This window comes from Epinephelus fuscoguttatus, linkage group LG5, assembly GCF_011397635.1.
Source record: "Epinephelus fuscoguttatus linkage group LG5, E.fuscoguttatus.final_Chr_v1".
NCBI classification, from domain to species: Eukaryota; Metazoa; Chordata; class Actinopteri; order Perciformes; family Serranidae; genus Epinephelus; species Epinephelus fuscoguttatus.
The window spans coordinates 13,239,506-13,264,399 of NC_064756.1; the positions used below are offsets into that span (position 1 = coordinate 13,239,506).

General features: G+C 40.7%; 1 protein-coding gene across 5 annotated transcripts in view; it reads left to right on the forward strand.

The window, feature by feature from the left end:
• The window catches only part of kcnab1a (potassium voltage-gated channel subfamily A regulatory beta subunit 1a), a 164,237-nt gene that overhangs the window by 123,916 nt on the left and 15,427 nt on the right, over positions 1-24,894 (forward strand). For all 5 annotated transcript variants that reach the window (XM_049576214.1, XM_049576212.1, XM_049576213.1 and 2 more), the window contains exons 3-8: positions 6,993-7,030; positions 17,755-17,834; positions 18,827-18,871; positions 21,747-21,791; positions 24,441-24,484; positions 24,615-24,701. In XM_049576214.1, coding sequence (XP_049432171.1) covers positions 6,993-7,030; positions 17,755-17,834; positions 18,827-18,871; positions 21,747-21,791; positions 24,441-24,484; positions 24,615-24,701 — 339 coding nt within the window. The remainder of the gene's footprint in view (positions 1-6,992; positions 7,031-17,754; positions 17,835-18,826; positions 18,872-21,746; positions 21,792-24,440; positions 24,485-24,614; positions 24,702-24,894) is intronic.

Here is a 24,894-nt window from a genome sequence, read left to right on the forward strand (position 1 = left end):
TTGATTTAAAAGTGCCGTTTCCTGCTGTAGAGTGAATGACCAACAGACAGCTACTTGACAGAGATAGCAAACTAGCTGGACGACATGGCCAAACACATGTATGATGCTGAATATATTACACTGTGTGGACCTTGAAGTAATGACTATAGAGAGATCTGGACCCTGTGGCTGGACCAGTTGGGAGCTATTGAAAGATGATATAGATATAGTTTTCTATATATAAGCCAAGTGCAGCTATATTTTGCCTTTTTGTGTCTCTTGACTGGATAAACCTACACTGTGCAAGCACAAGCAGCTCAGAGATGTACTGTGCCTTTTTATTGGAGCTGGAAATTAATCCAACAACAAAAAAAAAATGACTCAGCCTTTCTGTCTGTAGGCAGACGAGCTGAAAAATGCTGAAAAAGAGAGTTAGGAGGTCAGTTAAACTGAGACACCAGAGAGAAATGTTTCATCTAAATGTGTGCCATCTATCCTGCTGCCAGGGCTGGATTCAAGACTGAAGAATCAGGTTAAAAGGATTCACACAAAGCTGGAAAAATAAATTACAACTCTTGCCAGATCTACAACTCTATGTGAACATTCTCTCAGTCCCTATTCACCTAAATTTATCCCCTTTCACTTCTTCTCTGCTACTTTTTCTGTGTTGTACAGTTGGACTCATGTCAGTTTCATCTTGTTTCTGTAGACCTTTCAACTGAAGTACTTGACATGTCGATACAGGAAAGAAAAATTACCATAAAAGTAGAAAAATGTTGCCAAGTGGAGATGATTGAGGACACTGGAGTGATTTCTGATATACCTTTGTACCATTTCTTTAAATGTTACAGACTCATCAGCTACTTTGTCAGGAGTTAGTTTGACTTGAACACCCCACAACGTCAGGTAAAAAGCACTGTGAGGTTATGAGGGTTACTATTGTTGCATAGCAACATAAAGTGTCACTTCCGGCACTTTCCATTAGCAGCTGCCAGTAACGAAAAAGAGCAGTTTGTCATCCGCAGGGCCTTAATTTCCATCAAACAGAAAACTCATTTGAACCTGTAAGAGCAGTGGCCTTGACATTAGAGCTCTGCAGGGAGTTCATCCCATGCTGAGCCCCTGCTCAGACACAAAGCTGAGGGCTGCGACTGGACGCTAGCTGTGATTACAGTTTTAAAAAGCCGATGGAGCACACACACAAGGTACATACGCACACAAACTTTGCATACGTATATGTACAAGAAATAACACACAAACATTGTGCACAAGAACTGTATAATAATGACAATCTGTAATGACTGTAGTGTCGGTGCAGTTGAGGCTTAATGTGGTTGCCATGGTTACTGGTCTTAACAATGTCCAAACGCAAGTTTTCCCACCAGCTATTAGCGTTATGTCACCCACCGGCCTCTGCTGAAACAACTTCGATTATTATTCTGCTGATGCTGCATGTTCAAGGCCGCAGCTCTCCGCTCCTTATTAAGTTAAAATAATATCATTATACACCAACAGATCCAATTTATCCGCAGGGTGTCATCTGTACGTTAAACCTCAGCGGAGTTGATGGTATTGCGATGTATGGCGTAATGAGCTCTATTGTATCACCCTCTATGTTGAAATGAGCAGATGGCTTAAGTGCTGGTTCATTGTCACCCGCCTCTGAGGTGCAGCAATTGTTTCTCTGAAGCCAAGCAGTGGAGGTCAACAGAGTCAGAGGAAGAATTGTCTATTCATTTGGTGTGAAATTGCGGGCACCGGGGCACAGGGTGAGTGAGAGAAGGATTCAACGGGGAGATTAAACAGAAAGCTGTATTATGGCCTGAAGTTAATAAATATCCCAAAAAAGAGAATACTTAATTAGCTGGAGGGGTTGCATTGTTCTGCTCATCACTATTCTAAATGAATCCTCTTAGAAGGGGAGGCTAAAAGGCCACGGCTGCTTCTACTAGTACTAAGGTGATGTTCATGCCCAGAGTTCTCCATTTAATCAGCAGCAAACGATTTTAATAGATGAAAATTACATAAAGCACTCGTCAGGCCAATTATATCAGCCAATATTAGTACTAGCCTTTACGTCATCCGTATGTCATTAAGTCTCAACAAGATATAACATTCAGGGCTCAGCCCAAACCCTCAGGGTGTCTGCAGGCATTTCCCTGGGGGAGATTTTTCCCCATTTTCAGCAGCTCTACATGCACTTTTTTTCAAGCCTTCAATAGAAAGCCTAAAAATCTGCATATCATTTGGGAAAAACATAATAGCTGCCAAGACAAAAAAAAAGTCTTGTAGAGCCTTCATCCTATTTTGTATCCATGCTCTAAAACTGTCTCCATCATTTAGAAACCATAACACAACATATGTTGAGGATGACTAATTTTCACTCCTTGAAAGAGGCAGAAATTGTTTGATGTTACTATTTGAAGTTACATAACATAGGTAGTGTAGGAATTTGGCACCAACAGCATTACTAATCTTAAAGCCTATTTATGTTATAATCGGCGGAGTTCACAGAATGAATGTTTAGCTGACGAATCTGCTGCCTTTGAATCCAGGCCATAATAATCTGGGCTGCTGTAAGTGTAAATCAAGGATTCCCAACACTGCCATTTAAATGTGGTCTTTGATACTCTGAAGTGAATATTAGTTCAACAGAAGAACATTAACTTAATTATATTAAGTTTTTTAAGGAATAGCATGATCAAACCTAAAAGATTTGGGGCTTTAAGAAAACATTTAGGTTGGAGCCCCAGAGGCCCCTCTGCCTCTGTTGCAGAACAGGACTAAAGAGCACAAACGGTATGTTTGAGGAAATTTAGCAACAGTCTTGCCATTACATCATTACATAGTTTGTCCACTAGAGGGCACTGACAAGTTTAGTTTTCAAGTGCAAAAAAATTCAGCTCAGCACAAAACGAACATAACTATTATCACTCAATATGGCTGTACAGTATGTTTGAAATCATCATGATGTGGAAGAAAGATTTATATGTGTGTATATATATATATATATATACATACCAGAGATGGGACCAAGTCACACATGTGCAAGTCTTAAGTAAGTCTCAAGTCTTAACCTTCAAGTCTCAAGTAAGTCCCAAGTCATTTTTTCTTGGGCAAGTCAAGTCACAGGTTATGTCAAGTCAAGTCCTGTAATAGATCAAGTCAAGTTCAAGTCAAGTCACCTTATTATTGTAATTTTACCTGCAGAATCTGATTTTAATAAAGTGAAAAGACAAGATATATGTAACTGTCAGTAAACATTGACTTCATCGCTGCAATGTTTACTTTGCAGGGACGACCCCCATGCGTGCGCGCACACACGCACACACACACACACACTAACCAAGGCAGCGGCCAAAATCACCCATTTAGCTCATTTAACCCTGTGTTGCTCATTCATAAAATGTACAGCCAGTCTTGTGATGAACCGGTCGGAATGTTCGCTCACATTTTCTGGGGTTAATGTTAGCAAATAAATTAAAAAACAAGTTCCACCAAACCGACCCACCCCCCCACCCCACCCCCGTATCGTATCAAGCTAACGTTAGCTAACTACCGACTAACCAGATAATATTAGCTAATTGACAAGCACTTACTGGGCAGAATGGCTCTTCAAATGACGAACAAAGTTTGAAGTTGTCGCCTGGCTGTCTGAGATGTTTGTGCCACATGTCTTGCACTGTGCTGTTCGTCGTTTGCCGTAATAATGGTAATTCCGAAAGCCGAAGACAATGACTCTCGGTACCCCTCCCGCTGACATGTTAATGCCTATCTGATAGAAGAGGGCCTGTTTCTCCAATAAACACGTAAGGTATGTAGAGAGGGTGTGACTGATTGACAGGGTAGTGATCCAATCATGACAACGCCATTCTCAGCCTGCGCTCCTACCGGGTAATCGACATTATTTTTTAAATTAATTTATTAATTTTATATTCTAACCGAAAACATGATGTGAATAACACTCAAGTCATTAAAGTCATCGTGTCTCAAATGAAGTCAAGTCCCGAGTCTTTAACTTCCAAGTCCGAGTCAAGTCTCAAGTCTTTTATTTTTTGTCAAGTCAAGTCACAAGTCATCAAAACAGCGACTCGAGTCGTCTCGAGTCCAAGTCACAATGACTCGAGTCCCCATCTCTGATATATACACATATATATATGTATGTGTGTGTGTGTGTGTGTGTGTGTGTGTGTGTGGCAAATAGATTTAGAGATTTACAGACAGATGAGAAATAAAACTGTAAAAATAAAATTAAGCAATATCACACTCAAGCTCGTGATGTTATACTCGTATATTGTCACGGCTGTGATTGTCTTCTATGACCAAATCACAGCCGTGATGATATCACAGTATAACATCACGAGCTTGAGTGTGATATTGCTTTTATACAACAGTTCAACAGTTAAATAAGCAAGGCTGATTAAGAAATGTTGAAAAATGAGGACAAAATAGATAATTTAAGCATTTTATTTGTCTTCCGCCAACAAAAATAGTTCCCTCAGGACTCCGCTGTCACCGTTGCTATGTGACGCAGACATGGTGCGCCAGGCACTTACTCTTTATATGCATTTATCTGCACATTTCCATTAATTGTGCAGCCGGTGAAATAAGTCTCTAGTGACTGCATGGTGGACTGTCGCTTCACAGGCACAGCCGACTCTGCCTTCTGATCTGACATTATGTTGCTCCATCATTTCCTGCTCTCCATGGATGGCTTCCAGTAGCTTTTTAACGAGCTCTCAGACCTGCAAGACAAAAGGTATATTTTAGGGCCCGACTCCTAATTAGAAGACTAACTTTACACATAGGCTACGTTAAAACAACATCATACCTGTGCCCACTCACTGTCATGATCTCCCTAGCTTCAAGACCCGCATCTGACAGCTTCTGTATGGCAGTCGCCCTGAGGCTGTGATTAGTGTAGATAGTTTGTTGTCCCCGCCTCTTTACACATCTTCGGCAGCATCTGTGCGAGTGAGTATATTCCCAGCAGAGCTTTAGTGTACCAGATACTGTCTGTGTGAGCTGCTGTCATCCTGGGCTTCAGATAAAAGGCATTTACATCTGGTGGAAGTTTGTTTAAATACTTTTCCAGTTGCAACACAACTACTGACCTAACTGACACTAACCGTCAGTTTTGATTTGATTGCTGATTGCAATCAGCTGTGAGGCGGAGTGATACATACACAGTGAAATAACCGTGATGTTGTACTCCATTATCGTCACGGTTTCACTGTCTCTCGACCAATCAGATTGCAGGGCCGGAACTAACTGTTGTATAATAAAAAATAATTACAGCTTGTTCCGATGATGTTTGACAACAGACGACTTAAGAACAATAACATAAGAAGTTCATATAATTAGCTAATTTGATGATTTAATTACCAATAATACTGACCTATACAAAATGTTCTTCAGAAAATTGATGTCCGCTCACTGCTGAAAAGTCGCAGTTGAAGCATTTGAAATAGACAAAATGCTAAAGCAGTTGAAGTTGTAGTTGAGGTGGCAGTCACGCAGGCTGATTGGCAGATATATTGTTATCAGATTTTTATGTCTGTTTGTCTGTATGTCTCTCCTTCCAGTTCTCATGAACACGATATGTCGACAATACTGTGAGGGGAATTTCTTTAAATTTGGCACAAACATCCACTTAGACTCAATGATGAACTGATAGTCAAAGTTTAGGGTCACTGTGACCTTGCGTCTGTCTCATTCTCGAGAATGTGATACCACGGGAGGGCTTTGAGGGAGTTTCCTAAAATTTGGCACAAACGTCCACCTGAACTTAAAATTGAACTGATTAGAATTTGGTGGTCAAAAGTCAAAGGTCACTGTGACCTCACAAAACAGGTATTTGGCCATAACTCAAGAATTCATATGCATAATAACATTTTATATCCAAAAGGTCGAAGGTAAATGTCACTGTGACGTCATGATATTCTGCATAAAACACTCTTCTGGCCGTTACTCAGCGTCATATTTTGGAGACATTTTGTCAGATACTGAATTGGTGACACTAAACCTGGGTGTCCACCTTGAAACTGAGCTGATTGTGTAGATCTTCTATGCTGCCAAGAGGAAGATGTAAGTATCCATGTTTTGGCAGACATGAATGTAAACTGTAAGTGCAATGTGTTTGTGGAGGCATACAACCAGGAGGTGGTAATTTTAGTTTAAACTCTCAAATATCGATATTTGGCCTTATAATTCCAGTATTGTCAGGGTGTAGTATACCGTACCAATAAAGTCTGATATACTGTCGCCACAATAACATGAACAGTTCATAAAATGTACAAATATTTAGTAACATAATTAGTTTTCCTGTGGTGAACAATGAACTTGGTCTTCCCCTGCCAAATTTCAAACACACTGCAGCACCGTCTGCCTCATATCTTGTCAGGCAGCCCAGATTTTCTTAAACTCCCAGGACACCTATAAGCCGTGCAGCATTTAAACGTTTGCCCCAGACGTTTCTCTGATGTAAAAAGGTGTTCCTCCCTCTCTCTCTCGCTGTCTGTCTGGGACAGTTTTAGATAGCTCAGACTGTTTTGACATAATCTGAATGGGAAAGGTTTTCTGCCACAACAAAGCTACATGATTCAGAGACGGAGGGTGCCGAGGATTTAGTGTCTTCTCTGCTTGCGGTGGCTCAGCCTTTTGCCTGGCTTATCGGCATTGTTTGCAGGGCAATCAGGAGCATGTAGTCAGATGTACACACATGCACACGCTCATTATACATGCATGCACACACACACAGTCTCCCAAATAAGCATGATGGTCACAAACACAGTCACCAATGAAGACAGAAAGTGCTAACAGGCGCTCACTCAAGGTGATCACTCAGTATTGAGCTGCAGCTCTGATCAGGACATGTTTTTCTCCAGGGAACTTGACAGCCTTCCTCGTCTGGTGACACAGCCCAGAGATTAGCAGTGTTTACTCCAGGATGTCAAACAAGCACACACGCAGAGATGTTTTCTAACAGTGAAATGTCTGTTTCTTCCCTGCAGGTACATGGGTGACATTTGGGGGACAGATAACAGACGAGGTATGAAACATTTTTCCTTTATTTTGTATGTTTATTTCATCTCAATGGACTCTGTCTATTGACTGATTGATTGTACTGTATACGTGGTAGTAATCGGTATTGAATGTTTTATATATGAACACGATACTGATTGCTCAGTGTACTATGCTTAAAACACTAAAACACTGAACAGTGATACTGACTAAGTTTAAACACATAACAATATTCTCAAGGTGTCTCCACTACATTAAAACTTGTTTTGTGGTATTTCAGGATTTTTTTCTCGATGTTTTCCCTCATTTTTACTAATTTCTAGCATTTTTGCTATGGTTTATTTTGATTTGATTTGATATATTTTGAACATTAAAAAAAAAAAAAAGATGAAATAAAATAAATTGTAGAAAGAAACTCTAAAAAACAGAGACAAGCAATAAATCATGAACAGACTGACTATTAAAAACATAAATTAACATTTCATGCCCGAAAAGGAGTAGGAAGAAGCAACATGCTTGTCTAGCCCTACCCCAAATCCCAAATATACTAATCCATCACTAATCACACTATTACAAATATACACTCTCAGCCACACATTTACCCCACTGCACCTCTTAATACCTGATAAGCAATATTACCCCCCTGTTTAAAACAAATACAAAAATACAAATTGAGAACTACAGTATCACCCTGAGTGAGCTTCACATTCCCTCTAATCATTTCTGTACCTTTGTGAAGACACTGCCTTTGTACCTCTTCTTAAACCGTCTGATATCTTGACTTTGTTTAATTTCTTCACCCAGTGCGTTCCACAAAAACTGAAATGGACATACAAAATAGGTGGATGGAAATGGACCCACTGATGAATAAGTGACTAAAAATGGCGCTCCAGAAACCTCAAACTAACGACCATTTATACCAGAAAATGTTGCTAAATTCAAAATGGAATGACCTTCGAAAATGGAGCCTACAGATCCTCAAAAGTTGGCTGAACATTTGGGGAGCATTGTCCAACCATAGCCAGATTCAGTGAGATGTTTGTGCCTCTTCAGTTCTTTGTATGCAAACTATAAAATTAACTTTGAATCAACGCGATGACTTGTTAAGCGTTTTAGCCACGTTTTCCAGTCGTCCGTCTCACACTCCTATTTTAATGAATGTATACACAGCTGTACACAGTTAACCTTGATCAGAGCATTGGCTGACAAACGTCCAATACCTACAGGCTCAATTATCCTACAGCTCCGTTTTTTTATTGCTCCTCATGTTATAATGAAGGATTTTTATAAATGCTTTAAAAGACACAACCTTCACAAAGACTTTAGGTGAATGATTCAGATTATTTGCACTGACTCAAACATGACGATACATGCGACAGGAAAAGGGCATGCTGAGGGTCGGCGCATCATGTGTACGTGTTTGTACTTATATCCTCTTTACACTCATGTTGCTGAACTCTAACATGCTCTGATGTTGCTGCTGGGGTCTTGGCCTTGGCCATCACACACACAGAGACACACATATGCACACACTAAATGTGACACTTAGGGGGAAGAGGACAAAACTCACCACAGGGGACACAGTAAGCTTATGTAACAGTATTATTTTTCTTACTTTGAGGCTTAGTGCCATCGACTCACATGGTTCGCTCGAAGCTTAGCGCCCCATTTCTCTCCATTATTGTGAGTGTCCCCAGTTCAATGTCACTGGTATCACTCAGACACAAGTTAACAGGCTTTGGCTTCAACAGCTGAGGTTCATATAGTAAAGGCTGGTTGGTTTTAATAAAATCTATTTTAAATTTTACTTTCAGAGACACACAGCAGTGTGTTACTGCCATTAAACACAACCACAAGAAGAAGCCAGTGCTGCAGACAGGAGGTCTCTGTGGATTCAGTGGCGCGACCACACAAAAGCCACAGTATCATCATCACCCACAGAGTTGGTGGGTTAAAAAGTCCTCCACTGTCCTGATTGCCCCCGTTCAATGTCATTGTTATCAAAAGTGCTCTAAATATACTACATGTCCTCAGTAGAGTTCAGTGTCCCTGTCCTCATTAAGAAATGCAAAACAACTCTGGCACACAAACACACTTACTACATATAATCTGTGTCAGTGCTGCTCAAATATGCATTTAGTTGTGCACATGCTCCAACACTGACTTATACACAAGATCTCATCTTTTCCCTTAGTTAATTAGTGTCTTTTCTCATGAGGCATAATTTATAGAAAGCTTATGAATTGGAACCTATAGATGGAGCAATGATAGCCAGAAAGACCCTTAGGATTGGCAGTTGGACCTCTTATCTTAAAGCTGCAGTAGGTAGAAAGCCTGAAAACAGTTATTTTTGAGTCTCATCTGAGTTAGGTTTCGTTCGTCTCCACCCTGAGCCCCTCCTACCAGACAAGCACGCAAGTATTTTATCCTACTTGGTTCTATTTCTCCCTCTCTGGGAGCCTCGGCTCTCCCTCACCGCGCAGCAGCCCTCCCCAGTTCTGTCTTCCTTTTTTTGGGTTGTTTAGCCGTGCTGCTAAATGCTGGAATAGCTATTTTACCTGGTGCACTGTTCGCCATTGCCGCTTGCTCTCCCCTTCTGCCGGCGGCACGGGAACGCGCATATGCAGTAGAACAGCCAATAGGAACGCAGTGGTCTGAGCTGACCTTTGATTGGTTGATGCACATCAGCACGATACTGATTCTTTAGAGGCTGAACACAGAGCCATGGTGAGGTGCAGAAACCTGTTGTTTGTCTCAGGTCACTTGATTTACATTATGCTTAGAGGATATTATAAAATTTTTACTCAATTATACCAAAACAATGTTGCCTACTGGAGCTTTAAGGTCATAAGACAAGATTAATACAAATTTCATGTCTCTGTGATGCGTATAATGGAGTTGTAGCAAGGCGGTGATTGGCTTAGCTTAGCATGACTGTAAACTGGGGGAATAAACTAGTCTGGTTCTCTTTATAGTTGAAAAATACTCCTACCACCATCTCAAGAGCTCATTATTTACCACGTCATATCTGTACGCACACAGAAATGTTAAAAATTAGAAGTGTGATGTTAAGAGCAGTTGCATGCTGCACCTTGGCAAACAGCGGCTGGATGCAGCAACTGTTTGGAGTCTAGACATCACCGTGAGGTTGCCAGACAACCACAGCAGATTCCAGGAATTGTCTGCATCCAATGTGTGATATTTAGACGTGATCGTCTGTGGATTTTAATATGAACGGAGCAAGTCCAGCTGTTTCCACATACATCCAGTGTTTATACAAGGAAGCAAAACAGTGAATAAGCATGTTAATTAGTTCCCAAAATGCAGAGCTATTCCTGCATTCATGTGGTGTCGGAAGAATTGGAAAAATTTGTTCTCCCACTGAGGAATTCACATGAACACCCCCCTTAATTCAGAATAACAACTCGGAAAGTCGACAAAAATTTGTCTACATGCCTCGCAGAGTTGATGTCATATTATGCAGGAACATGGTGGACAAAAGTAAATGTTTGTCATGAAGTCACATATTGCATATCCATTTTTGCTCAGGTGTAATTTATAATATGGTATTGGGTTGTAACTCTTGGTTGTTGTCCACATAGAGTGGTCTAGATTAGTTAGAAATGTATTTATTAACCCTGATATCAAGTCAGGTAAATCAGTATTTCAGTAGTTTTAGGGGATGCATCGGTGCAGCAACACATCCGGGACGAAATCTCGTTGTAATGTGAAGCTTTAAACTGTATTACCTTTGGAAAGCAACATGAATTTTCACTGGGACATTAAACACTCTGAGCAATAAAACATAATGCATATTACACATTACCACTTAAAAGCTCATGAACACATCGAAACTGCAAAAACGACTTCCTGACTTAGGTAATGGGACCATTCAAGGAGCGTATACTGCAGCATTTTCCTTAAACATGTAAAACTGAAGACTTGATAGCTTGTTAGAAAGTGAGCAAGTCACTAATGACAGCCCATGAGCTTCTCACTTATTATTAAGCTCATTAAAACTTGTATATGCAGTATATATTATATAGGAAATATAGAAAAGATGTCCTTTACAAAGCCATTATTAACAGCTTCTAAGCCTCGTAGTGTGTCTCATCAAACTGCTGCTTAGTTTGTTTTACGGCAGTCTTTTGTGGGCTGTAAGTAACACACTCCCAGACAACGAGCTCACAAGAGTGATGGTGGGCTACAAGTTAACATTGCTTACTCATTCAAAAAGGCCAAAAGTGGATCCATAAATCATAAAGTGAATTTGAAGAAAGTGTGTCTTGTCGATTTTAACTTTGGAGTCGGGAGTGTGGAGGGGAGGAGGCAGCACAGCCATAAAATCATCTCAAGGCTGTGTGGGTAGTATGTGGGAGGCCTTGATTCTGGGGCTGTGAGAGAGAGAGATCGTTTTTTCTCATCACGTCTCTTCTATGTATGGAAATCAAATATCTCCTGCACCTTTTGTGCCCCAGAATAAAAAAAAGAAACAAAGACAGGAGCCTGAAGCGTAGCCACCCATGTATTTCTGCAACTTAACAGTGACTCAGTGTTTTTCTGAAGGTGAGGGTAGAAGTGCATCAGTGTATGTTTGTGTGCTGCAGACAGATTGTCTCTGCAGTTTGTCCTCCCCGTACAGAAAGCGCTGCAGCATTTGAAGGCCATTAGTCACATTTAGTTCATCCAAAATGGCCAGAAGTCAGAAATCTGTGTAAGCTGTGATGCTTTATCATCGACACAAACTTCCTGACCTTGTGAATGTCACTGAGCGCTCCGTGACAGTGATTGACCTTTTACTGTCGTACGAGACTCGCTGTGAATGAGCAATCAGCAAAGGCCAAACAGTCACTCTTTAAAAACTGACTCTGTCACCCTCGTCTCGGCTCTCTGTCTGCGACTATCTGCTCGTCTGTGTCTCTTCATCTTTGGCATGTTTCTCACCTTACCTGCAAAAACTTGATTACCTACTGTGTTTGTGTGTGTTTGTCCTTAAATTCTCTTTACATTTTGATTTGAATCATTCAGCACTTGCTTTCTTTTTCAATCCACATCCAACTTTTCTTTATCCTCCATCTATTTTCTTACCTCTGCAAAAAAATCTCTTAGTCCACCCTACCTTCACTTTACTGAAATCACCCTGCGGTGCCCCCAACAGTTGTGACAGAGATTGTTTGCTATAATGTGCACTCAGCACACAGCAGTCAGAGAAAGAACATGCTGTTCACTTTCTCTGTCATCCAAGTCTTTCTCTCTTTTACTGACCTCTTGCTTTCTTTAACCTCTCCATTATCCAGCTCTGTCTTTTCCTCTATTTGCCTTAATGGCAGTCCAGCGCTCAGAGGCTGAATGAGTCATTTTATAATGTGGCCACTGTTCTCTCTGTCCTTTATTTTTATGCCTCACTGTCCATTCAGCCTACTCTGAAAGCAGTCTAATAACAATGCACTTCTTGAATGTGAATGAATTTTGATATAGACTGGAGATAGTGCTGGTTATCCTGAGCTGAAAGTTAGAATATCATTAGTTTACTTTCACAGGAAAAGGCAGCAGACAGCAGCTAGAATCTTCAAGACTCCAGCATGTCCTCACCTGAAACAATAACACTGCTCATTTGTCAGTGCAACACAAAATATGTCCTCTTTTCCAAGTGGTTGATCAAAGTATACTGTGCAGGCAGTAAAGTCCCGATCTCACCTAAGCACTCATGGTCATGCCCATAAACATCCTGAAAACAGAAAATACTAAAAAACAGGAAGAGGGCAGAGCCTCTGCAGGAAAATACGCCACCACACACTGAGAGTGGGTCTATACATCATCTTTTAGGAAGAGCCTACATAGTATTTACTGTTAAGTCTACAGTTGGTAACTTTTATGAAAATAACTTTGTGACACATTTGTGTCTCTATATTCTGAAAGAAGTAAGACACATGGTCTGAAAAAAATCATGTCCCTTCTCCTTTGTCTACTTCTTCTAATGGCGTTCACTGAATTGACCCTGACGCACCAAAAACAACCAATCAGAGCTGAGAACAACAACAACTGTCACTCCAGGTAGCGCTGATCAAACATTAATCAAGACTGTTTAGCTGTAAAATCAGAAAGTTTGTGACCCAGCCACCATGTTGGAAGTAGTCAACTGAAGTACCGAGTACCTCCCACAGGCCAGACCGACTTTCTCATTTTAACAGTACACTAAAATATGTTTCTAGCTCCAACTAGAAAACAATTTTGAAACAGTTTTGATGCATTGGATGTGCTGAGTGTGCATATTAAGGCAGTACAGGAGGAGGTGCACATTAATAATCCTCCAGGACTGTAACATGCTCATGTTTAACCCAAACAATGTGTCATGTGACTGCAGTTGGTTCGGCTCGAGGTCGGAACACGTTCTCACCACAAACGAACCGCACCAGAGTTTGGCTGTTCGGTTGTCTCGGTCCAGTTGTTTTGGTGTGACTGCTGTGTTCACACCTGCCCAAACAAACTGCACTTAGATGGCAAACAAACTTGAGTTTGACTGAACCGAACCAAACTAGGCAGGTGTGAAATCACCCTTATACTGACATGATTTACAGATGCATCAGAGACTCCGATTGTTTTCATTCCCATGTGGTAAGGCCTTGAGATGCTTTACATGGCAATAAAGTATGCAGAGGGATAGGTTTATTTCCACAGATTATTTGTCTCATTTAGTGCTGTGTGAATATAGCGACAGTTTCAGCAAATATATGTATAAAAAAAGTTTTTTATTGTAAAAATTACCAACTAGTCAAGATCACCATTAGAGTTAAAAGAAACCAGTGTATACTGCTAATAGAATCAAATTCCTCCTTTGCTACTAACTGTAAAGATACTTTGTTATGATAAGTTTGATAAGTTCAAAACTAATAGGAGCTTCTGCTGTAATAATGTTTTTAATTCACTGTTCAAATCCATTTCTTTTGATTTCTCATCCTTTTATTCTTTTATTGGCTATCTTTTTATTATTTTTATTATCACTGGTCGAAATTTTATCTCTTTTATCTCATCATTTGTCTTTGTTCCATTGCATTGATCTATATTACACAGTTATAGTACATAATTTTATTGTCCTGTACTTTTATTGAGTCCATTAAAGGACTGTCCCTACAGACACTAATTAAATAAAGTTTATTATCATTGTATCATTATCACACATGGGCTTGGACTGCTGCCCATTCTGTGCTGGTTGCAGAGAGACAGTTGAGGCAGAATCTCAGAGGAGAGATTATCTAATTCTTCTAGAAACAACACCTCCGCTGTCTGCCACCACTGAAACAGCAACACACACGCACGGCCACTGACTGCGCATGCACTTGCAGGCATGTACACAGAGGGAGACAAACAGATTTCATGCACACAAACACACGAGCACCACATGCACAAACACACCCTTCTGTCCGCACTCGTTCACAAAACTCAACTGATGCGCACACATAACTCCACAGGGAGACGATGGCAAATTCACTTAAACTCCCCATGTAATAAAACTCACCACAGGGAAATTGCATCTCGGTCTGATGATTTATGGTCGCCATGTCTCCGAAAATATGGAGGATATCTACACATATGCCAAACTCTCATATAAAGCACGGGCACTTATTAACTGAAGAGGAATGAGTTGATACCACCGTACATCATGGAGTCAAATGATTTTCCACAGATAATTATGCTGTGGTCCCACTTGCTCCGTAAAGTCTGTACTTCAACAGACTTACAGTACAAGCTCTGTTTGAGTGTGTGAGTTCAGGAACTTGAGTGTGCTGCTGCAGCGTACTCACACAGGACATACAGTGCTCTGCTCACTGCAGCATATACACATCTTCTGCAGCAGGGCACTGTTGTTAAGCCTTTGCTCTGCCATACCTGCTGCACTGCTGTTCATAAAGCATTTCATAAGTCCCACCTCCACCCCAGCATCCACCTGAGAGCTTTGAGGCTTGTGCTCCATCAAAGCTAGTTTATATGAGGTCTTATTCTGTTAAGTGTTTGTAGATGTTCAGAACGGCTGCACTTGATGGCGAGTGAAAAGCAGGCCATCGTAGAGAGAGGGGAGGCGCAATATTGGATAAATGCACTCAGTTGTTCACATGAGAAGTGACAGAAATAGCTGTGTTAAGAATAACAGAAAGCGATAGAGAGAGAAATTCAAACCCTGGCTGACTGTCTCACCTTCACACAGCTGACCAATCACAGCAACAAGTGGGTGTAAATGTTGTGTTGTCGGATTTGGAAAGTTACACAACCTCCCCTATCCCATTCAGGACCCAGTTATGTTAACAAAAATATTGCAGTGGTGAATATCTATTCTAAATGCACTCATAAGTCAGTATGGTCATCATTTTATTATGTGCTCTTTTTTTCTTTCCATTCCAGTGCACACAAAATCTGAGTGTGAGAAACCACCTACTAGTAAAAATGGCAGTATATGGTCATATGGTTTTCACTAGTCTCGCCACCAGACAATCAGAGATCTCCGCCTTCTGATAGTCTGGGGACACTCCTTTCTAAAGTGTGTTTAACACACTGGAGAAAACGGCCGGCAACAAAGCAACGCCTCTTGCATTTCTTAAAAGGACACGAGTCTAGGAAATCTTCACAGACCTCCTTTCCATCAAAAACATGAAATTTATATGTCAAGAGATTTAACTCATATCAATTCATAAAGTGATGCTTTAAAACTCTTTGCATATATTTTGTATTGTATATTCCTATTTTCTGAAGTATTACCAGAAAACGGTATGTTCAAAACCTGATTTGTTTCTTTAGAAAATCAAATTAGTACAGCATTTCAATCATTTTTATTATAGTACAAAGAATATTTATCAACATGTGCACATGAGAATGAAAATGAGAAAAGTCTTTGGCGATTAGACCCCATAGAGATGGTATGATTTGAGGAGGGTGATGAATCCATAGTCATCCTAGTAAAGCTGTGTTCCTTGGATTGGACGGGGAAACTGAACTGGTTAATCCAAAGTTGGAAAGGCGTGGAAAGAGGAAGTTTCTGAAGCTATTTGACTGTCTGATGTGCAGTTTTGAAAAAGTTTACTAGAAACGTAAGTTCCTCCAGGGAAAAGTTACTAAAATCACTCCCAGTCCCTGTTGTGCTGACTTTGGTGTATCCTTGTGGGGACTTATAAGGTCAGAGCCCAGAAGTCAAATGTCAACTCTGTACATATTCTGCATTCACAGAATAATCCATCCCACATGAGCTGGTGCACTGAAACAGTGCTACATGCTGAATATACAGAAAACATTATTTATGTTCTGCTAGAGAAAACTACAGAAGACAACAAGCGTGCTTTCCAGAGACAGAAACTAACTGGGTGTTCAGCTGATAAAGATCTAGTGTTGAGATTGCACAACTGAAACTTTTCCAGTGTGCAAACACAAATGGCCCTTTTCAGAGTCAGTGTTTGATATGTGTGTTCTGGGCTACTGTAGCACAACATGTCCAACTCTGTGGAAGAGGACTCGCTCAGTTCGGACTAAAGATTCTCAACAAGACGAGTTGAAACAGGCAACTATTTGCAATGTGCCATTTTGCAACGTTCTAAAAAACCTGCCGGTTCACACCAATGCAACTAGATGAGACAGTGTATCATCTCTATGCAACAGCTCTCTGTGCTTCTGCTCTGATTTCCAGCTTTTCAGGCTGATTTTGTGGCTGAATATAATTTGTAGCTTCTTAAAATATGAATGAGGATAGTGATAGTGACATACTGGCTACAGTTGTATTTGTAGTAGTGAAGAAACAGCGAAGAACATAAAGAAAACAAGCATCAGATGGACTGTATTCATAATAAATACACCACAATAATATAAAGAACCAGCACCAATTAATCAGTAAATGAGAAGCACGTACAGCAAGCAGCAGCAGCAACCCACCGTCTGACACCGGCAGGCTGTGAGGATGGAAACAGCAGGCTCGGCGGGGACAAAGCACCTGCTGCAGCAAGCCAACACACCATCTGCGGTCATTTTGACTTGACCAGCAGACTTTGCTACAAGCTGACTGACTGACTGTAGGAACAGGTGACGTGCATTACGTGTTGCAGGTGATGCCATCAGCCAGCTTGAGTCGAGCTCACACCGGCCAGTTCACACTGTTCTGTAGTGGTTTTGTCACATCTGGAATTTGTTGTCTGAACTGGGCTTTAGATAACAAAAACAACACAGTTCTAATTCTCAGGTGATTATGAATTAATGAAAACACTTCTGCCAATAGATGTCCCTACATCCTATACACTGGACCTTTAAACGATTTTGTTTGATGAATTTCTTGATTGTGTGTTATTGGATTTGCTTGGCCACTGTCTTCTGATCCTTAACTTGCCTCTTGTGGCTATTTGAGAGTTTGCACATGCATGTTGGTGTGATCTGTTGTGTCGCAGTATTGATTGTCTTGCATATATGTAACAGAAGTAAACAGTACCCTTGCTCTGAGGAAGGCCTTAAGCTGAAATGTGTCAGAAATTATATTCTGATACCACATGAAGCTGCACTGCTTTGTTGGTGTGCCACCTTCATCTACTTTGATAATGGTTTTGGTAAACCCTGGACACCGTAGCTGTGGAAACACATAAATATTTATTCTGAAGATACTGAAATGCCAGAATGCTACAGCTCTGTCATGAATGTTTCATTTGCAGGTGTCAAAAAGAGAGGTTTTTAGCTCTGTGACCTTTCTGTGTGCGCGTGTGTGTTTGTGTCCTGACCTCTTGCCAGGTTGCAGAGCAGCTAATGACTATTGCCTACGAGAGTGGAGTCAACCTGTTCGACACAGCTGAGGTCTACGCAGGCGGCAGGTGGGTGCGGAAGAAAACCTCTCAGTTCATTCGCAGTTCAGTTGAGCTCATAACAACCTGATCATGTTTTGGTGTGATCAGGTGCAGACGTCTGGCCCCGCTGTGGCTCCGGGAGGAGTTTTTCATCATTTATATGTGTAGCCAGAAGGTTTCACACATACAGAGACTAATTTGTTCCACTCACTTAGCGAACTGATACACAACCAGCAGGTTTGGAGCAACATGCAATTTACAATTATTCATGACCTTTGAAAAACATTTCCACTGGACATGCTTTATATTCGAGACAGGATGTGTAAAATGGACTAAAAGTAAATCACTGCTGTTAATGTGTGGCTGGAATTCTTATTATCACTGATTATGATGTTGTTTTGACTCGTTGCTTTCAGTAACCTGAGCCTGTGCCTTTGGATATAAATATATAAAATATGAACACTCAGGCAGAATCTTAGGTTAATCTTTAGGATTATAGGAATACTTTGGATTTTGTGTGAGAACACAGTGCATTACAGCTCTGAAAAAAGGCTTACGCTGTGATCTAATTAGCAGAATTACATATTTATTATTTATCATTTATTTACACTGTCTGATGTCTCAGTCTGACGCAAACGTGAGGAAAATACTGCAAAGTGCCTTTCCAGCCTGCGCTAGCTTTATCAGGGCAAGTGAGACGTTTTTCGTTACTGTGTCAGCATTCAACAAGTTTAAATTTGGTAAAAAAAAAATACATTTAAAAATTGGAGAGATTAAATGTCGTAAGTCCAGTGTCAGTAGGGTTTGAAAGATGGCTCTTGTGGTATAAAATGTTTTTAACTCTTTTGAATGCACCATCTAACTGCATGTTTTTAGACAAAGTTGTTCTCAATCTTTCTAATGAATGCAACGTTGTCTAGTTTGGTGACAATGAATTGCAGGTTTGATATTGTTCATGTGTTTGGGGGGGAATTCAAACCTCAATTTAATAACGCTGCCTCATTTATATTGCCTTGCAGGGCGGAAGTCATTCTAGGAACCATCATCAAGAAGAAATGCTGGAGGTAATGATGACATAAATGTGTGTGATGGCTTTTCATCACTTTTGTTGTGAGACAGAAAGATGGCGGAGGACGATGTGTGTGTGTGTGCGTTAGAAGAGGCAGCGAGATAAGTGTGTGTGAGGCATGTAGGCAAAGAGAATGGGAATAAGAGATCTTTGTTTGTTCCCTTTGATGTGTGCAAACGCAAGTATTGGTGTTGTGAGTGCGTGAAAGAGACAGACATGTTTGATAAAGTGAAAAATAGTAAGTGATGCTGAGATCGGTACTATGATATCTGCCTCCTCAGGGTTTGTTTATATCGCTTCAATCAGACCACATTTCTTATTTTCTGTAATTTGTGTATTTTTGCACACACACTTGCACACATTGCATCACAGTACAGCAGCATTAAACAGTTACTGTATAAAAGTCTGCCTGCAGGCACTTTCAGATTCAACAAATCTCAAATATTCCCTTTAAGGAGATATTTAAACATGCTCAACCTTTTTTTTTTAACTTTAATTATTCATCAGCTCTGTAGGAAACAGGGGAGACAGACTTACAGTCACACCAAAGGAAGTAACTCATAGTAATAGGAAGTACCTGATGGAGCCTCTCCATGATATGTCATTATAAAGCAGCTGTAAAGTGCGACAGTGAGTTGCTTGTCTTTTCTCACCATGTTATCACTCGATAAGCATGGGACAGCGAGCTGAAACCTACAAAGACTGGACACACCACACATGCAGATTATTGCTACCAACCTGCTCAGATTTTTTTTAGTCTTTGACAGGCAAGAACAAGGTTAAACCTTATGACTGACTACCCTATACTAAAACAAACATGGACAGCGACCAGCAGTTTGCAATGATTTGCTTGCCATTCTTCTTCTTTTGTTTATTTACTGGTATGTGTTTTGATGAGAACGACTGGCAGCAGCTGGATCTGAAGACTTAAAAAAAGAGTCTTAGGGTGTTTTCACACTTGGTCCTTTTCAGCCCTCTAAGTGGACTCAGAGCGGTGACTCAGCATTTTTGGGCATATGTGAACACTCCAAGAGAACTCAGACCCCTCTGAAGCTCACTTCAAGTCCATGGTGGGGATCACTTAACCTGTGCATTGTGAACACAAAGCGCTCCAGCTTTGCTTTGCTTTTTGCCAGTGTATTTAGCCCTCTAGATCACATGCTATTGCACTGGAACGCTTGAAAAAACAGACGAAACCATATCGGTCTGTAACTCTTGCAAGAAAGCAGGCAAGGAGTAGTTTGGTCCACGGAAGATACTGCACGTCTCCAGATGTAGAATGTAGAATACATCAAGTGGCAACAGTCTACAGCACAGAAACACTAAGGTTTTCCTCAAAGTTAATCAGAAAGTGAGGGACTTAATAACTGCACTGTAGTGCCACGTCAAAGTAATCACAACACTATGTCAATACATATCATATATAGTGTGAGCAGACAGAGGACTGAGGCCTCACCAGAGCTGAAGTTAACCAGAAAGAGAACCGAGTCCACTTTTAAATTAGGGGTGTTTTTTCACAGTTGGTCCTTTTCGGACTCAGAGCAGTGACTCAGTATTTTTTGCACAAATGTGAACACTCCAAGAGAACTCGTCCAATGTTAAGTTCATAACGCACATCAAGGTAAAAACAAAACTACATCAATATATATAATATGCAGGCTATAGTGTGAACAGAAAGAGGACTGAGGCCCCATCAGAGCTGAGGTGGACCAGAGAGAGAACTGAGTCCTCTTTCAAATGAACTGACGATGTGAACGCAAGAAGAATTGAGTTCCCTTTCTGTTGGTCCACCTTTTGGTGCACTTTAAAGGACTGAGTTCGGTTGATTTAAAAAGGACTAAATGTGAAAACACTCAAAATGAAAATGTGATCACAAAAAGAATTGAGTCCCTTTTCTGTTGGTCCACTTTTTGGTGCATTTTAAGAGGGCTGAGTTCAGTTTGTTTGAAAAGGACTTTCTGTGAAAACACCAGTAATATTTAACACACATTATGTTTTTATCTGCAGACTGTCAACATGAGCTCACCCAGACAGCAGCAGACCCAGCTTGGTCCAATCATGCCCAAATCATGTTCATAATTGTCTCAACAGTCGTAATGTGTGTCCCCGCCTTCAGTGTCATGTGCTGACTACATTACACCAGTAGGCGTTTGATGCTGGTGCAGTAAAGACATGATGAACCTGACATTTCAGTGTCTGGGTGTCGTCATGAGTTAAGGGTGGAGACGGCAGACAGCACTGAGGGATGGTGGTCCACTTTTTACAGATTTTAGGGGAAAGTAATATGGATAATATAACACACATCTTTTAGTGCTGTTTTTATTTGAATATTTTCATATTTTGTTACATACACAGCATGAATTGATTTGTCACATGTGACTCAAATTGCTATGTGAAACTTTGAAAATCATTTCGCAACTCTGTAAATGCCGCTTGATGAAAAATGTTGACTTTATCCTTTAATCCGATGACAACAGAAATAATGTTTGCCAGGTCATCTTTTGTGATGCTGAAGAATATGTGGAGAGGTTCAGTGATTTTAGCAGAGCAGCAGATGTGTAGTGACAGGGTATCATCAAAATCTCTTGAGCAATATGTGGGAGGCACATTCTCACACATTTGTCCAACACTTTGAGGAAAATGGGACATTGGCTCATGTTAAACTGCTTAGGTACTGAATGTACCTCAGCGACAGTGAGAACAGAGAGAGCAGGATCAGCACTGTGGGGGATAAACACATCCACGACGGGACCGCATGTAGTAGCAAGGACACTTGTAGAGCCATGTATGTCTAAACAAGAGATCACACAGAGCGAGTATAATACATGATGTACCTCTCTCTCTCTGTATGTTCCTCTGCTCTTTCTCAGGCGATCCAGCTTGGTCATCACAACTAAACTCTACTGGGGAGGAAAGTAAGTGAGAAACTCTCTAAACTGTCATTTCCACACTTGACTGTGAATAGATTAGAAAGTCTCACTGGGGCTTTCACATGGACACGAATAACCTGTTTATGAGGCTCATCCCAGTTATGTTCATATTCAGGATATGATGTTTACAGGAGTACAAAGAAATTGGGTCATTCATAATAATACTAGTAGCCCGGTTACTAATTACTGCAGTCCATTTGTGCAGGCGCCTTCGATGACAAAAACAAACCGACAATGGGAGATGAGAGCGACAAGAAATCTTGAACACAACACTGCACAGTTACTTCCACTTTACAACTTAACTGCTAATCTCTTCTCTGTGCATCCACCATCCCTCAACCGCAAACTCACACACACACACACACACACACACACACACACACACACACCATGCAGTAACTCACATAATGTTATTCCTGAACACAGCTACATTACTCTTACAACACTGTCTTCACTTCACACGGGCACCAGTCTGTCACTGTCACTACCACCAGGCAGGACAGGGAGCAGTGATAAAGATACTCAGCCTCTCTCAGTACCGAAAGACAAAACTAATTTTTTTCATCACCCAGAAGTAAGAAGCTGTCGCTGCTGACATTGTTGATATTTCTGTTACTATACTCAGCTGAAGCCGCACCTGCACAGGTAGTAGGCCGCCTTTAACAGCCAGGAAAAGGTGTATAAACACAACTGTATCCCAGTTTTTTTTTTTTTTGTTTTTTTTTTGAGTACTCCAGCTAGCATACAGCAATAGGGTTTCTCATAGATAGGGTATGGGCTTTTGGACTCTGAAACGGTGTACCTATGGTATTTACATAAACAGGACACTCCAAAAGCCTGATCATAAATGAGTTATTCATGTCCATGTAAATGCACTGACAGAGATCAAGATCTGTGCAACAAAAGACACCTGAGAACAAATTACAAACATACAACATCACATAAAGATAACTCAGTCACACAAAGCAGTCATCACACACAGACTTATGAGATTTATGTCCACCAGAGGAGAAGAGTTTACAAAAAAAAGTTTTAGTTACCCCCCAAAAAATGTAAAACTAATTTGTTTCAAATCATAGAGACGGAGCACATTTAAGTCCCGCCCCCACCTGAGGGGAAAACAAGTCGTTGCACTCCACTGACTTTATATTTCGTGAAGGTGCCTTCTTCTCACCTACGTCTGCTAACAAACAGAAAAATACCTAAAAGCTGCTTTGTGGTGGGATGCACTACCAACATGATAAAAAATTCATAACTAAGTTTGTAAAAACTGCCAAACTGAGCTTTAAGCAGTAAGACATGAGGCATCAGCAGGGATATACAGCAAAACTGTAGGATCCTGACTCAGTATGCCTACGTGCAGTAAGCATTTTGCTAATTTTGGCTGGACAAACAGCGGAGGTTGAAGCTAACTAAGCTGTGTAAGGCCTGGTTTTGATCTTTGTTAGCTTAAATGATGATCTTACCTGGTGATTCGATCAAATAGTATGCCGCTACTGGCCATTCAGTGGGATTATGACTCTAAGGTAAGCAAGGTATGGAGAGGAGACACTGAGATAGACCAACACTATTAAGTTTGTCAGTGCAACTCTTCCTCTCTGGTAGACATAAGGCGCTAAAATAATCCTTTGACATGCTGATATCAATGTTTTTAGTGAGCTACAGCCATTTTGTGAGTGTCTCGGCCCTTAGTTGCAAATTGTGGTGGTGTAAGTTTCCCCATCTGTCATGGATACCCTGATAATTTATATTTAAAGGTTATGTCCTCATATCTCCTGTGACATTCAGCAGGTATCATCTGTAGGTTTGTTTCACAGACATTACTGGTAGATCCCCCCCAACACTTAAGTTTTTCTCTGTTACAACCTGAGCAACATCATGTCACATACAATAACCAGTCCAGGATGAACCAGTTCCTCTTCAGAGGATGGAGAAAGAGAGAGAGAGGATAAGAAATCTGTTTCATAACACATACACACACACACACACACACACACACACACACACACACACACACACACACGCACACACATACTCACACTCCTTGGCAGAGACTGTCCCAACTGGTTCCTGTGATAAGGATGAAGGTATTCTCTCCAATCCACAGCACTCCTTCATCCCTGTGAGGAAGATTCAGCCCTCCACCTGTCTCCTCCAGAGTCTGGATGTATAATGATTCTGAAAAGTTGAAAGCGCGCTGACCCATTTACAGAAAACAGCACGAGTCACACATTCTCGTGTCATGCTCCCTTAAATGTGATTTAAAATGACTTTTAATGTGCTTGTAAGCTAAATGATTGATGTTTAAAAGTTGATTATGTATCACAAAGTTCGGATAATATTAGTCATTTAATGCACTGACAGCCACAAACACAGCAACATACAACACACGAGAATAAAATTGCCCATGCACCCACTCGTGCTGTCTGTTCACTCATTTACATTGTTAGTCGCATGACACTTTGCAAGGAGGAGGTGACAAGAGCACAAAAATAAGAACTAACTGTTATTACAGCCTTGTCTGCGCAGATAAAACGGACACAAAGAGCATTGGCCCAAGATCCAAAAGAAAATTAATGACTGAAAAAGACTGACAGTGCAGCTTACTGTTGGTGTGTGTGTTTGTCCCATCAGAGCAGAGACAGAGAGAGGGCTGTCCAGGAAACACATTATTGAAGGTAAGACGTGCAAGATGAACAAAACAACTTGAACAAACCTGAAATAAATGTTCTTCTTCACCACACAGTGTTTTATTGAATCAATTCAGTCACTCTCTACTGTCTGAGCTTGCATCTCTCTGTCTCTCAGGTCTTAAAGGCTCTCTACAGAGGATGCAGTTGGAGTATGTAGATGTAGTTTTTGCCAACCGCCCTGACAGCAATACTCCCATGGAGGGTGAGTCAGCCAACCAACGTTCAGCTTTACACCTAAGTAACCAAATAAATTGTCAATAATGATGTCAAGCAAGTGTTTCACTAGAATTTAATGCCTCAGTTTGTGATGTTGATGTTATTTATTCTGGCACTTGTTTTGGCCTTTACTGTTTTGAATAAGTTTCAGGTTTTTAATCAAGCTTAGAGTGAGCTGT